Here is a 13576-nt window from a genome sequence, read left to right as displayed (position 1 = left end):
GGGCACTGGGAAGCGGCCCCCACGGTACAGCGTCCAGCCTGAGCTCTGTCCCTGCCAAAGGCAGAGACTCAGAAGACATGTGAACACTTGGACTCTGCAAATAAGGGCTTGCTTTCTCTGCAGAGAAAGACCCACAACGAGGACAAAGGAGATGTCGGGAGAAGTGGTGGGGGTAAAAGGGCTTCCGTGAACCCCAGGGTCAGCACGTAGTCATGTCCCCCTAAAGGGGCACGTGGAGCCAGAGAAAGACCCGCCCAGCTTTACACACAGTCTCACGGCAGCTGTGAAGTCGTGAAATCGGGGGGAGGGGAAGCAGGGGAGTCAGGCAGTTGGCGAGGAAGAGAGTGGGGGGTGGAAGCCCCTACAGGACTGACTCCCATTGGGGACTGATTGGTGTTCCATGGCGGGTCCTGGGCCATCTGCCTCTTGGCTGCACCCCAGGCCTGGTGCAGGGAGGGCCCAGTGGGGTGTGAGCCGGCAGATGCATAGGCTGATGGACCTTTGGACAGGGCGCCCCCACGTAGTCTGCCCCTGGGGAACAGCCGCAGCGCCGAGACGCTGGGTAGAGCGCCAACCCCCGACCCTGAGAATGCTGGGCGGTGCACCAGGACACTGCGGTCCGGGGTCAACGTCTTCAACAACAGGTTAACAAGTACGATCTCGTTTTTATAAACAAAGAGACAAACAAATACACACAAACGAGATTCTAGGAGGATATACAGCAAAATAGTAAAGAGTGACTATCTGTGGGCAGAGTGGGGACCAGCAGCCAAGGTGGGGGACGTACCCACCTAAGGCAGAAGAGGGTGGATGCCTTGGTCCCGCAGGTCAGGAGGCTGCTGAAGAAGTCGGGGATGGACAGACGCCTGGCGGGGGCAGGCGGGCCCGCGTGCACGTCCGGGAGCGCAGGCCCGGCCTCGCCGAGGTGCACGGCCAGCGCGGCCAGCCCCAGCACATGCGAGGCGCTGAGGCTCGGGCCCTGAGCAGGAGAGACAGTGGTGTGCGGGCCGTGGCGCAAGGCCCGCTCCCCCCTGTGCAGGCGGCGACCCTACCTGGTGGCGGAGCAGCTGGCGGAGCCTGGCGAGCATGGCGGGGAGCAGCCGGTGTCCGCACGTGGCCGTCACAAAGCGGGTGGCCCAGGAGCCCTGCCTGCAGAGACAGTGGCCAGCCCTGCTCTGCCCAGCCCTCCCACAGTCTGGGGGACGAGCAGTCAGCAGGGGAGACCGCAGAAAGAACCAGGCTGTTCCCCAAAGAGCGGGGTCTCCTGTGGCAGTCTCCACTCTGCCATGTCCCCACCGGATACACGTCACCGGCACAGCAGGAAGCCAGGGGACCAAGGACTGCCAGCCCCTCACCCTGGAGCCTGGAGACGCGGTCTGCTCCACACAGGGCCCACCCAGAGCACCAGGCTGTCTCCAGGAACTTCCCAGCTCTACCTGTCTGGTGGGGCAAAGCTGGAGGCTGCCATTAGATTCTGACAAAAAGATGTGAGTAGGAGATCCACGACCTGCGAGAAGAGATGTCACTGAGGGCACCGTGTGTGCACCTGACCTTGTACTGTTCACACGAACAACACGGGCAGGGCCAAAGCCGAACTAAGGAGACTGCGAGCAGGCCGCATTCGGGCAGAAAGCGCCAATGCAAGCTGGCACGAGAAGCCTCACCCCGGAATCCAGGGGCATGACAGGCCAGTGTCACCACACCAGCCCCACTCTGGGCATTCTACGGCAGGAGGCGGGCCCGAGAGTAAACGCGTTGGGCTTTGGGCCTCCGTGCAGGCGTCGCGTTAGAGTATGCGCAGGCCAGGGCCACCGAGCCGTCCGTCCCGCCGCCACACACACGCCGGAGGCGGCGATGGGTGCGGAGCGGGCCACGTGCTCCGTCTGCCCGCACGGCGCTCCCCGCACGGCGCTCCCCGCACGCACCTTCTGCTCCCGCTGCTCTGGTTCGGGCACAAGGACACTGAGCTGGGCCTTCGCGACCTCAGAGCCAGCGTCGTCCTCACTGAGGCCCAAGGCGGAGCTGAGCCTCTGGGAAACCACCGCGACTCGGGCAGATATTGCTGCAAATGCAGGAGCCGGTCAGGCGCGTGCGGGGCAGGGCTGAGGGCCGGCTGACCACAGCCACCCAGAGGCATGACCTGCCGTGGGCCCTGGGCCACCCAGAGTCCCTCCTGCAGGCGGCCGTGACTAGACTGCTACGGGCACGTGACCTGGACAGACCAGGGCCGGAGGCCTCGCCTGCACCAGGAGGGAGGCCAGGGCACCGCTTCACTGTCACACAGCGCACTTTTACTCGGTGATTCCCTGTCTGAAGTCACCTGCTGACTCCCCCTCACTGTAAGCGAAGGCTCCGCGTCCCAGCTGCACAGACAGAGCCTGCGCCAAAGCTGGGCACCCGAGGGGCCGCCGGCCGCTGCTCTGCAGGAGCTCCGCTCGGAAGGCGCACGCCTAGGCCGGCCCCAGGGGGCAGCGGGGCTGGGCGGTCTGCCGTCTCCGCCGAGAGGCTGTACAGCAGAGGAACTGTGCTGCCGGGCCGGGGTGGATTCAGGTCGCACAGAGCTGGCTAGTTCCAGGTAAAGGCGGGGCCCGTGTGTTGTGCGTCCTGCCTTCTCCATGCCGGACACCAGCAAGCACCGGAACTCGTCGCGCTTCGCACGCGGGAGTGCCAGCTCCGTGCGCGGGGCCGCCATGCCCTCCCGGCTCACAGAAGCCGACACTGGGTGCCACCGGGACCCGGGCAGCTGGGATGCGAAAACCGCCCACCCAGGAATGACCCGCAGCCTCCTCCCCGTCGACCACCCCACAGGGGGCCAGAGAGCAGAATGTTCACCTTCTGCCATGGCGTGTCGGTGGCCTGAATAACCGGACGGCTCCCACCCTGACTGGACCCGCCTGCCCGCGCACAGCCAGGCTTCGATGACCAAATGCTGAATCGCGGGAACGCGCAACGGCCGCCAGCACAATGAGGGAATGGCCCGGCCACCCGCAAGGGCCAGACGCGCCCACCCGGCCCAGGAGCACCACGCAGACGGCCCTGCCGCACCCGCCCTCACCGTCATACTGCGTGGGGTCCGTCATGGCCGCTCTGAGCTCCTGCAGGGCGGCCGTGAGCGGTCCCAGAGGTCCTTCCGTGCAGCTGGAGTCCGCCTTCATTCCCAGACCTGCAGCAGAGGGACGGGGGTCACTTCGACAACCAGGCCAGACAGGCCACGCACACAGCTGCCCACACACCTACCCACTTCCACGCTCAAGGAGGGGACGGTCCCTCCGCCCCGAGGCTCGGTCCCAAAGCCTTCGTACACAGGTTTCAGAAAAGGCGCGTCCTGTGCGCCCAGCGCCACAGTGTGCCGAGCATGCGCCTGACGGACACAGGCCAGCAGCCCGGCAACGCCGTGGTGTTACCGTTCACCGTAAGATGTTAAAAACAAAACATAAATACGAAAGACCAAGAATCAGTGTTTTAAAACGAAACAAGTTTAAGTTTTGATGTCACTGGAGAAGACACTGGGTGTGTGCAGTGGCCTGGCACAGGCCCCACCAGTGATGCCAGGAAACACAGAGCCTCGGGTTTCTGTCTGTGAGCCCATCGGGGCAGGTGCTAGGGGAGGAAACGTGCTGAAGGCCCCGCATGGGGACCATGGGCCGGGGAGGAGAGCGCGGCCCGCACCAGCCCCTACCCCATGCCGCCGGCGTGAGGTCTGGGACCCGCCCTTTGCCCACTCAGGCCACTGGGCCTCCATGGCTGCTAGAAATGGTCCAGGCGTGTGAGAGGAGGGTTATGGCAGACCGAACCGGAAGACGCGACTGCCTCTGTGAGCCCAGCTGGCCCTGCTGGCACGTGGGCCAGCCGACACCGGCGGCTGCCACGGCGCTGCTCCCGCTACTTATCCGGTGACGCCGCTGAGGAACCAGGCCTGACGGCGCCTCTCACTGCCACCTCGGCGGCCAGAGCAGAGTGGACAGCGACACACCAACGAGTCTGCCCAGCTGCTCCGAAGCTCCCATGGCCACCTCACTGCCACAACCTTTCTGGTGTGACCTGGGTCTATGTTGCTGTTCCCCTGAAGAGAAAGACCTCCAACCCGCTACCGAAGAGCCCAACTGTCCAAACAGTCAGAGAGCTGTCTCAGACCACCGTGTGCCACACGCTCCAGTCAACGCTTCAGGCCAGAGCCTCGCTGCTGAGTCTGAGAGGTCGCCTGAATTTAAAGCTTGAACTCAGGACAGGCAAAGAGAAAGCAGTCACGCCCTGGGTGAGCGCAGAGGTGGCAAATGGTAAAGGGGATCTGGTCCAGCATGTGCTGCCTCAGGAAAGTGCTCCATTAGGTAACCCGGGGGCCGCCAAGCCGGGAGCCTCGGAGCTGATGGGATGTTTGGCCCAGCTGGTGCCATGACTAGCACTGGTGCTGGGCAGTCTCTAAATCCACAGCTCTGGCTGGACCCAGCATGACCCAATGGAACCAGAGACGACCGAGGAGCCACGGAGACATCTCGTGGTCAGGAGGTAGGAAGATGCTCCTCTTGGGAACTGAAAACCGGTGACCCTTACCTGCTGGCTTCTCTTCAGCTGCAGAGCAGGCTTGGCAGTAGGCGGCGTACAGGGATGGGGGAATTTTATCTGCTCTGGATCAGAAGAAATCATTAAAATCAAGTCAACTATGACTCAAGTTAATTCTCGAGCTTACAATTCCAAAAGACTATCGTTAAACAAAAATATGTATAGTAAATCTAAATCATACAATACCGCATACAGTGTAAGCCTGTTTATGCAAAAAACATCATATATGTGGACTTAAATGGTCCTTACTGTTTCACAACATGTCATAAACATCCGCCAACAGTGTTTTAGTTGGATAGCGAGATTACAAATGATTTTTACTTCCCTCATTCAAGTTTTGGGAATTTACAAATTTTAAAAGTGAATTTTTATTACTTTTAATGAATAATACTAAAAAAACCCCACCCAATTAATGTCATTAAAAATACAAAGAATTACAGAATCAGGAACGTAATAAGAACATGGGACGTTTGCGGGGCATGGACTCGCAGCTGGCACTTTCTCAAGACACAGTTCCAAGTCCAAGAACAAAAACCATGACATCGCCCTCAGACGAAGAGCCAGGAGTGGCAGCCCAGGCACGGGATGCGTGGACAGCAGCCTGAGCTGCGGGACGGGAAGCCTTCACGGGGACAGCGAAGCAGAAGGGTCCCCTGCCCAACAGTGCCACACACCAGGATGACAACACAAACGGAAGGAAGACACAGCTGTGCTCAGGGTGAGACCTGTCACGGGCACCCAGAGGGAGGCGGGGAACACGGCCGGAGGGTGCTGCCCCGGGCACTGCAAGGCTTTTAGCTTGAAAAGAAGAAACCAGAACAAACATGAACAGCAAAGTCACAGAAATGGAGAAATTCACAGAGAAGAAAACTTCGGAGAGGTGAGACGAAACGCTGTAGTGGCGGCGTGAGAACGGCTTGCCACAGAAAAGGGCGTCTGGTGGCCACACACTCACCGGAGGGAGAGGCAGGGAAACCTGAAGGGGGAGAGCGAAACCAAAGACCAGACGTGTAAAATGACAGGAAAAAACCATCAGAAGACAATCCGAGAGGCCTCGTGTCACAAACACAGGGGCTCCGAGAAGAGAAAGGGCAGGGGGGAGGGGACCGCCGTGAAGTGAGCCGACGGGAGGATCGGGGTCAGGGCGGCGGCGAGTACCCAGGAAGGGTGAGCACAGGCGTGCGGGGCGACGCGGGCTGCAGGGAAGCAAGACGGGCCGTGCGCCGGCGACTATTGAAGTTGGGTGTAGACACCGTTCTCTTACTTTCTGTCTTTTAACTCTTCTAAACAAAAGTTTTTAAAACATCAGAGAAAATTTCTTTGCACTGAAGGACACAAATTTCTAGGTTAAAAGGCCCATCATGTACCCAGCCAAGGAATAAAATTAGACTCACACCAAAACACATTGCTGTAAACTTTCAGAACACAGGGAAAAAACGGAAGACACTACCGGCTTCCAGAGAGAAAACCATGGGGCACATGCCGAGGATCACAAGTCATAACAGCGTCTGACGTCTCAACAGCAACACGGGGAGCTAGAAATCGATGAGACGATACTTTCCACAGCGTGAGGGAAAATCGCTTCCGACCTAGGTTTCCGTACCCAACCCAACTACCTAGCGAATGTGAGGGCTGAACAAGGGGCCACAAAAGTTTGCCTCCCGTCCCCCCCTTTCTGAAGAAGATTCAGTAAGATGTGCTCCACCAAAACTAAGGAGTAAATCAAGAAAAAATGATCTAGGGTACAGAGAAAAAGACCAGTCAGTGCAGGTCAGGGCAAGATGTTCCCAGGTGACGTCGAAGGAAGATGCGAGGGTGAAAGCTAGCGACCCCGGCTGCAGCAGTCGGAGGCTCTGTACGAGATTCCCCGAGATGCACCTGCTAGGACACTCGATTTTGAATGACAGGACAGCTAGACAATTGGCAGAGTTTGAAGTCAAGTCATGATATATACAAGAAAAACTAAGAAAACAAAGATAATTACAAACTCCAAAGAAAACAGAAGGAGAAGCAACTGGATTCCTAATGGTCAACTCTGAAAAGTGTTCATATAGCCTTAAAAATAAAGAGTAAATGTTGAATTTTTAAAAACTATTATGTGAAAGACAGCTACTTGCTGTTGGAAGAAAGCGAGATCGTCATCCTGCACAGCAAAAGTCAATTGCTATTGCCTAAAACAGAAATAGTGATAAGCAGCAAAATAAAAATGCTATCTAGAGAATGGAAAGAAATATCAAAAAATCAGTTAAGAGTTGAAAATAGTTGCTCCCAGAGAGAAAGAAGTGGCTGGGAGGGGTGGGAAGTGGCTGTTTTTCTGAATAAATTTTGTAGACTTACATGGTTCTTTTATCTATATACGTATTTAACTCTGACAAAACACTTTTTTAAGACTAGAGGTAAATGTCAAAAAATTAAGAAGCTATACCATGCAAACACACACACACGCACACACACACAAAGAAAAAGCTGGCATCAACATCAGACAAAACAAAGTAAAAAGATAAAGAGACATTACATGATAATGAATGAAAAAATACCCAGCAAGAAGGCTACAGTTTGAAGTTACATTTTAACAATCATGAACTTGTTTGCAATTAATGATGTAGCCCTCAAAACACATAAAGACAAATCTGACAGAATTATGAGGAGAAACTGACAAAACCGCAACCACCTCCATAATAAACTGATCCCCGGAAGAGAACACAATTTTACAGACTCTACATTTCGGTTTACAGGATGTACAGTTTTTGAGTGTGGAATGTTACAAAGGCTGAGCATAGACCAGGTCCAAGGGGAAGTCTTAACAGAAAAAAACCGTGAACAAATCATGTTCTTTGAAAAAAATGCACTTAAGTTAGAAACAATAAAAAAGTTCGGGAGCAAACACCTATATATTTGAAAATTTTTAGAATTCACTTACAACTAACTTACAAATTATGAGACAATCGACAAAGATGGTAAAATATTCAGAACTGAATACTGAAACTTTTGGAAGGCAGCTGAAGTGACACTTAGAGATAAAGTTTATTAAGATGTGCTTGTATTAAAACACAAGAAAGGTTATAAAACAATGAGTTAAATAACCAGGTGAAGAAATTATAAAAAGAACAACAAAGTAAACCCAACAAAAATGAAAAGGAAATCATATAGATAATTTTAGAAAGGCAGGGATGACAATCAAAAAGTAGCCATATGGTAAAATTAATAAAATGGACTAAAATGAACAAATCTTTAATAAGAGTGAGCTGTAAAATAAGGCAAAATGAACACCAGCAAGAATAATTTTTCGAAAAAGGAAAAGCGTAGATGGGTGGGGAGACTTTAAAAATCAGACTAGAATATGTTGGAACAATGCTATACCAATAAATGTGAAAACTTAGACGAAATGGGCAGTTTTCTCGAAAACTGTTAAAAACACTAACTCAAGAAGAAATGAACCTGTCTAAAAAGCAATAACCACCCAGGAAACTCAATCAGCAGCTGGAAGTCTCCACCTCCACGAAAGGCGCCAGGTAGATGACTCTTCAGCTGAGCTTTGCCAGACCTCAGGCCACACAGAGTCTGTGACACATGTCTAAGCGGCAGGAGAGGGAAGCCGCCCAATTCATTCCCTGAGGCGCTAAAACTTGCTGCCAAAGCCGCAGATGAATATGAGGGAGACAGGCAGATGCCAAGCCCATGAAACGTCAGCAAAGCAAATCCAGCGGCGATGTGGAACAAGTCGGTCGGCACCAAGCAGGGATCTGTCAGTGTGATCTGTGACACAAGAGTGCAAGACAGCAGAGTCCCCCGAGAGGTGCAGAAACACCGATTCATGCTGAAAGTCCCGAGCAAACTCACACGGAGAATGCGGCAAAGAACATCTACACAAAAACGGCAGCAAACAGCACGATGGTAAACTTCGGAAGCTTTCCTAAGTCACGAGCAAGACCAGACGCCAGCTTACCACTCTCCCGTAATTCCACGTCAGACCAAAGGTCCCACCCAGTGTGAGACAGGAGACAAACTGCCGTTCTTGGAGGCAACGTGGTTATTTACACAGAAAATCGGCTAACCAGCCGCTACCACTAAGTCCGGCGGTCATCACACACGAGGACCCAAAAACCACAAAATGTTCAACAGAAAATAATACGCGGTTTACAACAGCAAAAAAACTTTAAGTGTATAGTAAATCTAACGAGAAATTTGTAAGATCTGCAACAAGAAACATCACAAAGCACTTCTAAAGAACTTGAATAAATAAAGACGTATTATATTCCTGGAAGGAAAAACTCATTATTACAGTAAAGTCAAGTATCCTTAAATTAATCTATACCGATGAAATTCCACTCAAATTCTCAGACTTTTCATGGAGATATACCCAAGGATGTTCACCGAAGCTCTGTTAGCAAAGCACAGAATTGGAAAGCGCCGAGGAGTCTGACGACAGGGCGCGAGCGAGGCGGCCACGGAGGACACAGCCCTAGCGCGTGGCTTCTGAGGCACCTGCGCCTGCCCGCCGGGGCGGTGCACGCGGCAGCTGGCAGCCACACAGCAAAGAGACGAACCAGAGCGCACGGCACACGGGGGGCAGGGTGGCGGCCGCGCAAATCACAGGAGGACACACTGTGCCACTTCCACTGTAAAAGCACACAAAACCACACTGCGTGATGCGCATACACAATTTGTGGCTACAAACACATGTGATAAAATAGAGGAAAACATTATACGCCCGCTTCAGGATCACGGTCTCCTGGGAGAGGATGAGGGGAGGGGTCAGGGAGCTGGCCTGAGAGGCTCAGCTGCATCTGTACTACTTCGCTTTGGGGGAAAAAGAGGCGAAATATTAATGCGGGCGAGACACACAGGTGTTTTGTTAACTTCTGGAACACTGCATATCAAAAATAAATAGAAATAGGGGTCCCAAAGATGGTCTTATTCTGAGACAAAAGTGCCAATGTCCTCCTCCTTTTCTTCCTCCTTACAGGGCCACCACTTCACGGGTGCCGCTGAAAGACAGGACGCATAGTCCTCTACTTCTCTCAAGGTGGCCTTCTGGAATCCAGCCAACTCTCTGCTCCTGAAGGCATCCCAGGGTGCTAGGTGGGCAGGCGAGCTGGGCCCACCCAACCCCACAGCCAAGGCAGCTCTTTCCTGTTCTTTCTTTGCTCAAAGTCTCCTCTTTTCACAATGATTACGGGTCAATAATGCTACTTTCTTTAATTCCCAAACCAATCGCCTATATGTTCACTAAAAAATGATGGTAGGTGACGATATTCAGAATCAGAGAAATTATCTTTTTAAAATCTTAACCAGTAATTTTGAGCCAGTATTTTACAAATAAAACACATCCAATAAAATACATGTCTCCAAAGAACTGGAATTCTCCGCATTGTCGAAAACCCTGCTAGAAACAGACACCCGAGCACACCTCTTCAGGGCCTCGACGAAGGCTGCCCGGGCGTCGGGGACTCTCGGGAGCTGTGGGAGGAAAGACGAGGACCCGGTGAGACGCCGCGCAGCACGGCCTTGCCCTCTGCTGCCTGGGTCCCGGGTCGTGAGGGTGCGTACTGACCGTGCGAGGCGTGAGCAGGGCGGGGAGGAAATGAGACACGTAGTAGGGCCTCCTGAATATGCTGCAACACAGGAGAGCAGGCTCAGACAGGAGAAGCATCAGGACGCCTCAGTGACAACGAAGACGTCACCTCCCCCCAGTCACTGCAGTTACGAGGGTGCACCACGCGGCTTGTCTTATTTCACGGCTATGATGTTAGATCACATTTTTCAGTCCCCTTTCCGAGTTTTGGGATATTTCATGCTGGTGATAACCCCGTGTCTCAGGGAACTGGGACAATGCCCTGCCCCGGGCGCGGCCATGAAGTCTGGGTTAAGTCAAGGCCACAAGGATCACTGCTGTGGGTTTTCCCCTGGAGCTGACCGTGAAATGCCAGGAGGCGGGATCACAGTTCTCAGAAGCAGAACCCTGAGACAGCAACCTCACACTGCTAGCAGCCGGAATTCAAAAAGTGTGGGATCACACCAGATTCGCCAAACTTGTGCTATCTGACGCCCTGTACTGGCGGCACATTCATAAAAAGCCACCTCTACAAGGCAGATGGGGCTCCCCCGAGCAGGGGCCAGGGCAGCCCCCGCTGCACTCCGCCTGCTGACGTGGGGCGGGTACTGACACACGCTTTTCAAGAAAACGCGTGCCCTGGCCAGGGCTCAGCACCGGCCAGACAGGACCCTGGCTGGGATGTTCACACTGTCACCTCGGTGTCCCCACCACACAGCCTGAGAACAGACAAGGGGTGACTGACTACCTGGCTTCCATGACGGCAGCGGGAATTCGCCCGGTGTGTTCAAACACCGCGAGGGCCTTCTCGACGTCCTGGGACGCCTGGCTGTGGGGCTGGCTCCACGCAGGTAGACGGGAAAGAGGACAGAAGATTTAAAAGACTCTGGTCATTTTGAGGTAATAGGTGACAAGCTAGATGCACAGCACACAGGGAACATCCAAACGCCCTCCTGCTGGTGGAACCGCAGGAGGGGGTCGACGGCCGCGGCCGGGCGCCAGCAAGGCCGACAGGCAGCCGGGCGCCAGCGCAGCGGCTCTGGGAAGCCACTGCCACCGTCCCGGCCCTGCGCGCCCCTCCGCCCCCTCCTTCCTGCTGGTCTTCCGGGACAGCACAGGGTCCCGACACAAGATGCTTAGGTGGGAAGGAGCAGAGACTAAATTCTTGATAATTAAAAAATTATGAAATGGCAACTTATGAACAGCAATAAATCCTAAATGGAAAAACTGAATTAAGTATTGTAAAATATTTACTTTAACAGCATTTATAAACATTCTCCAGCAATTCGCAACTTTTAAGCAAAAGGGTCTTTAAAAATATCCACACACACTGTGTGGCCATCTGACACTGGGTGACATAAACAGTTAACACTTTTTTCTGTCATTCCTGGTAAAGCAGGGCACCTCCCCACCCCCCCACCCCGGTCCCACAGACCACCCCATCTGCTTTAGCGCATGAGACCCGCCTCCCTATGCGCTGGGGCTCCTTGGGCCTGTCCGAACAGTGCGCATGTTAAACAGCAAACCCCTCGGGGTCACTGCCACGCTCCACTGTACCAGACAAACCCGGTCCCAGACAGAAGGCTGACGCCCAACCCAGTCACAGCGGACAAGAATGTGCTGGCAGAGCACAGGGAGACGCCCAAGTTACCTCCGCGACGTCCCCTGGGGAAGACAAATCCTCGTAGAGCCCCATGTTTTCTACAGAAACCTGCAGAGGTGGCAGGACAAGAAGGTGAGGGCCCAGGGGCTCTGGCGGCTGCGGGGAGAGGCCGGCGGGGAGGCCGGGGCTCACCTTCAGGTCGGCCAGCCGTGTCCTGGCCAGTGACACGTAGTCCGTGAGGAGGGAGCGGTACTTGCTGGGGACGAGTGGCGGGTGGAGAATGTGCACCTGCAGGCGGACGACAGGGCAGGACCCGTCTGTCAACTGCTGCTGACTCTCTGGGGAGACACTTACATTCATGACAGGAAAGTCGGAGAAGTAGCCAGACCACGAGGACGAAAGCTGGAGCCGTGACGGATGGAACCCCGGGCGAGGCTTTCCGCAGGCGCCGCAGGTCTTCTGCCACGAGTGGGCGGGCTGGGGGAGGGTGGCCACCAAACCTGCGCCCTCCCCTCCCGCCCTCTCTGGCTGCTGGTGGGGTCCACATCCCCCCATGGGGCACCTTTCCATCTTACGGGCTGTGTGCTGGTGGCGGGCCCGGGGGCGGTGCTGGGGGGACCTGGCTCCAGGGGCTGGTGGGAAGGGGGGGTGCGGGGAGCGAGGCTGGGGCCCTGGGCTTCCCCATGACCGGCGCCCTGCTCGTCCTGCCCTTGCTGTTACCCTGTCTGCACTCCTCAGCCTGCTCTACAAGCTCCTAACTAAAAAAAGGCGGGGAGAATCACTTTCCAGGCACCCTACCCCCAAAACACACGCCGGGTATGGTGAGCTGGTTAAGAAAGCTCACGGACAGACGCCGTGCACGCGTGAGCTTCCTGAGCTTGGAACTCATGGCCTCCGCAGACTGGCAGGACCCTGCCTGATTCTGCTCCTTCAATGCCAAAACACATTCTTAAAAAAACAAGAATGGGACCACGCGACACGTGTGCGCCACCAGCTGCTCTTCCCGTGCAGCCTTCGGAGCAGCTCCGGGGGCGGCAGGCGCGGCCCCGCGTGGCCACCTCCCGGGACGGCCAAGGGGCTGGCCGCTGGCGCCGTGCCACGCCGACGCCTTCCTTGAGCACACACGTCGCTGCTCGCGGCATTTGCGTCGTGTAAGCGGTGCCTGCTCAGGGGCAGCCAGCAGGGTTCCCTGGGGACGTCCTTGGCCTGAAGGGGGTGCGAGCAGAGTGTCAGCAGTCAGCTTCTCACCTGCAGGTAGCGCGGGGCCTCGAAGGGCACGAGGTCCGACAGGAACTTGAAGAGGAAGACCAGCGCCTTCTTGCTGCAGCCGTGCGGGCCCCGTGCGCTCCCGAAGGAAGCCTGGAGGGGACGGGGCCGTGAGCGCGGCAGCGGGCGCCCCGCTGTCCGCACAGAGGCCGGCCGCCACCGTCGCCGCCTCAGGAAGAGACAGCGCAAAGCCGTTTCGGTTCGGATCACTGCCAGATGCCGTCGCCGCGCCTAATAAAGCCAAGGGCTGAAACAGCACTATGGTGTCCTCTGTACCCCAACGAGGACCCCACTTCCGAACGGTAATGAACACACGACCTCCCAACGCGTCCCAGTAGATGACGTCGCTGCAGAGGAGGTGGCCAAGCGAAGGGGGGGACCTCACGTCACTGAAAGAGCCCTGACCACAGAACGCGCAGGCCTCCGGCAGCCGAGGGCGCCTGGGAGGACTGTGGGGACGGAGCTTCTTCACAGGCCTTGGCCCTCGACACACCACCGACGGCGCAGACAGACCCAGCCCCTCGCCACAAAGCTGGGTCCTGCTGCCGGGGCCGCGCCAGGAGACCCCGCCGCAGCGCCTCCCCGGAGAGGCC

At 55.6% G+C, this 13576-nt stretch overlaps 1 protein-coding gene across 4 annotated transcripts in view; it reads right to left on the bottom strand.

Annotated features, from left to right (window-relative positions):
* Positions 1-13576, bottom strand: part of FANCA (FA complementation group A) — a 41427-nt gene that overhangs the window by 14246 nt on the left and 13605 nt on the right. For all 4 annotated transcript variants that reach the window (XM_036231181.1, XM_016128932.2, XM_016128933.2 and 1 more), the window contains 12 exons: positions 12966-13076; positions 11910-12005; positions 11766-11825; positions 10863-10951; positions 10115-10175; positions 9971-10020; positions 4552-4625; positions 3056-3163; positions 1926-2062; positions 1437-1507; positions 1053-1149; positions 792-979 (listed from right to left, as the gene is read on the bottom strand). In XM_036231181.1, the coding sequence (XP_036087074.1) occupies positions 792-979; positions 1053-1149; positions 1437-1507; positions 1926-2062; positions 3056-3163; positions 4552-4625; positions 9971-10020; positions 10115-10175; positions 10863-10951; positions 11766-11825; positions 11910-12005; positions 12966-13076 (1142 nt within the window). The remainder of the gene's footprint in view (positions 1-791; positions 980-1052; positions 1150-1436; positions 1508-1925; positions 2063-3055; positions 3164-4551; positions 4626-9970; positions 10021-10114; positions 10176-10862; positions 10952-11765; positions 11826-11909; positions 12006-12965; positions 13077-13576) is intronic.

Source organism: Rousettus aegyptiacus, unplaced genomic scaffold (genome assembly GCF_014176215.1).
Source record: "Rousettus aegyptiacus isolate mRouAeg1 unplaced genomic scaffold, mRouAeg1.p scaffold_m13_p_14, whole genome shotgun sequence".
In the NCBI taxonomy this organism is placed as follows: domain Eukaryota; kingdom Metazoa; phylum Chordata; class Mammalia; order Chiroptera; family Pteropodidae; genus Rousettus; species Rousettus aegyptiacus.
This window is presented reverse-complemented; position numbering and strand designations above follow the sequence as displayed.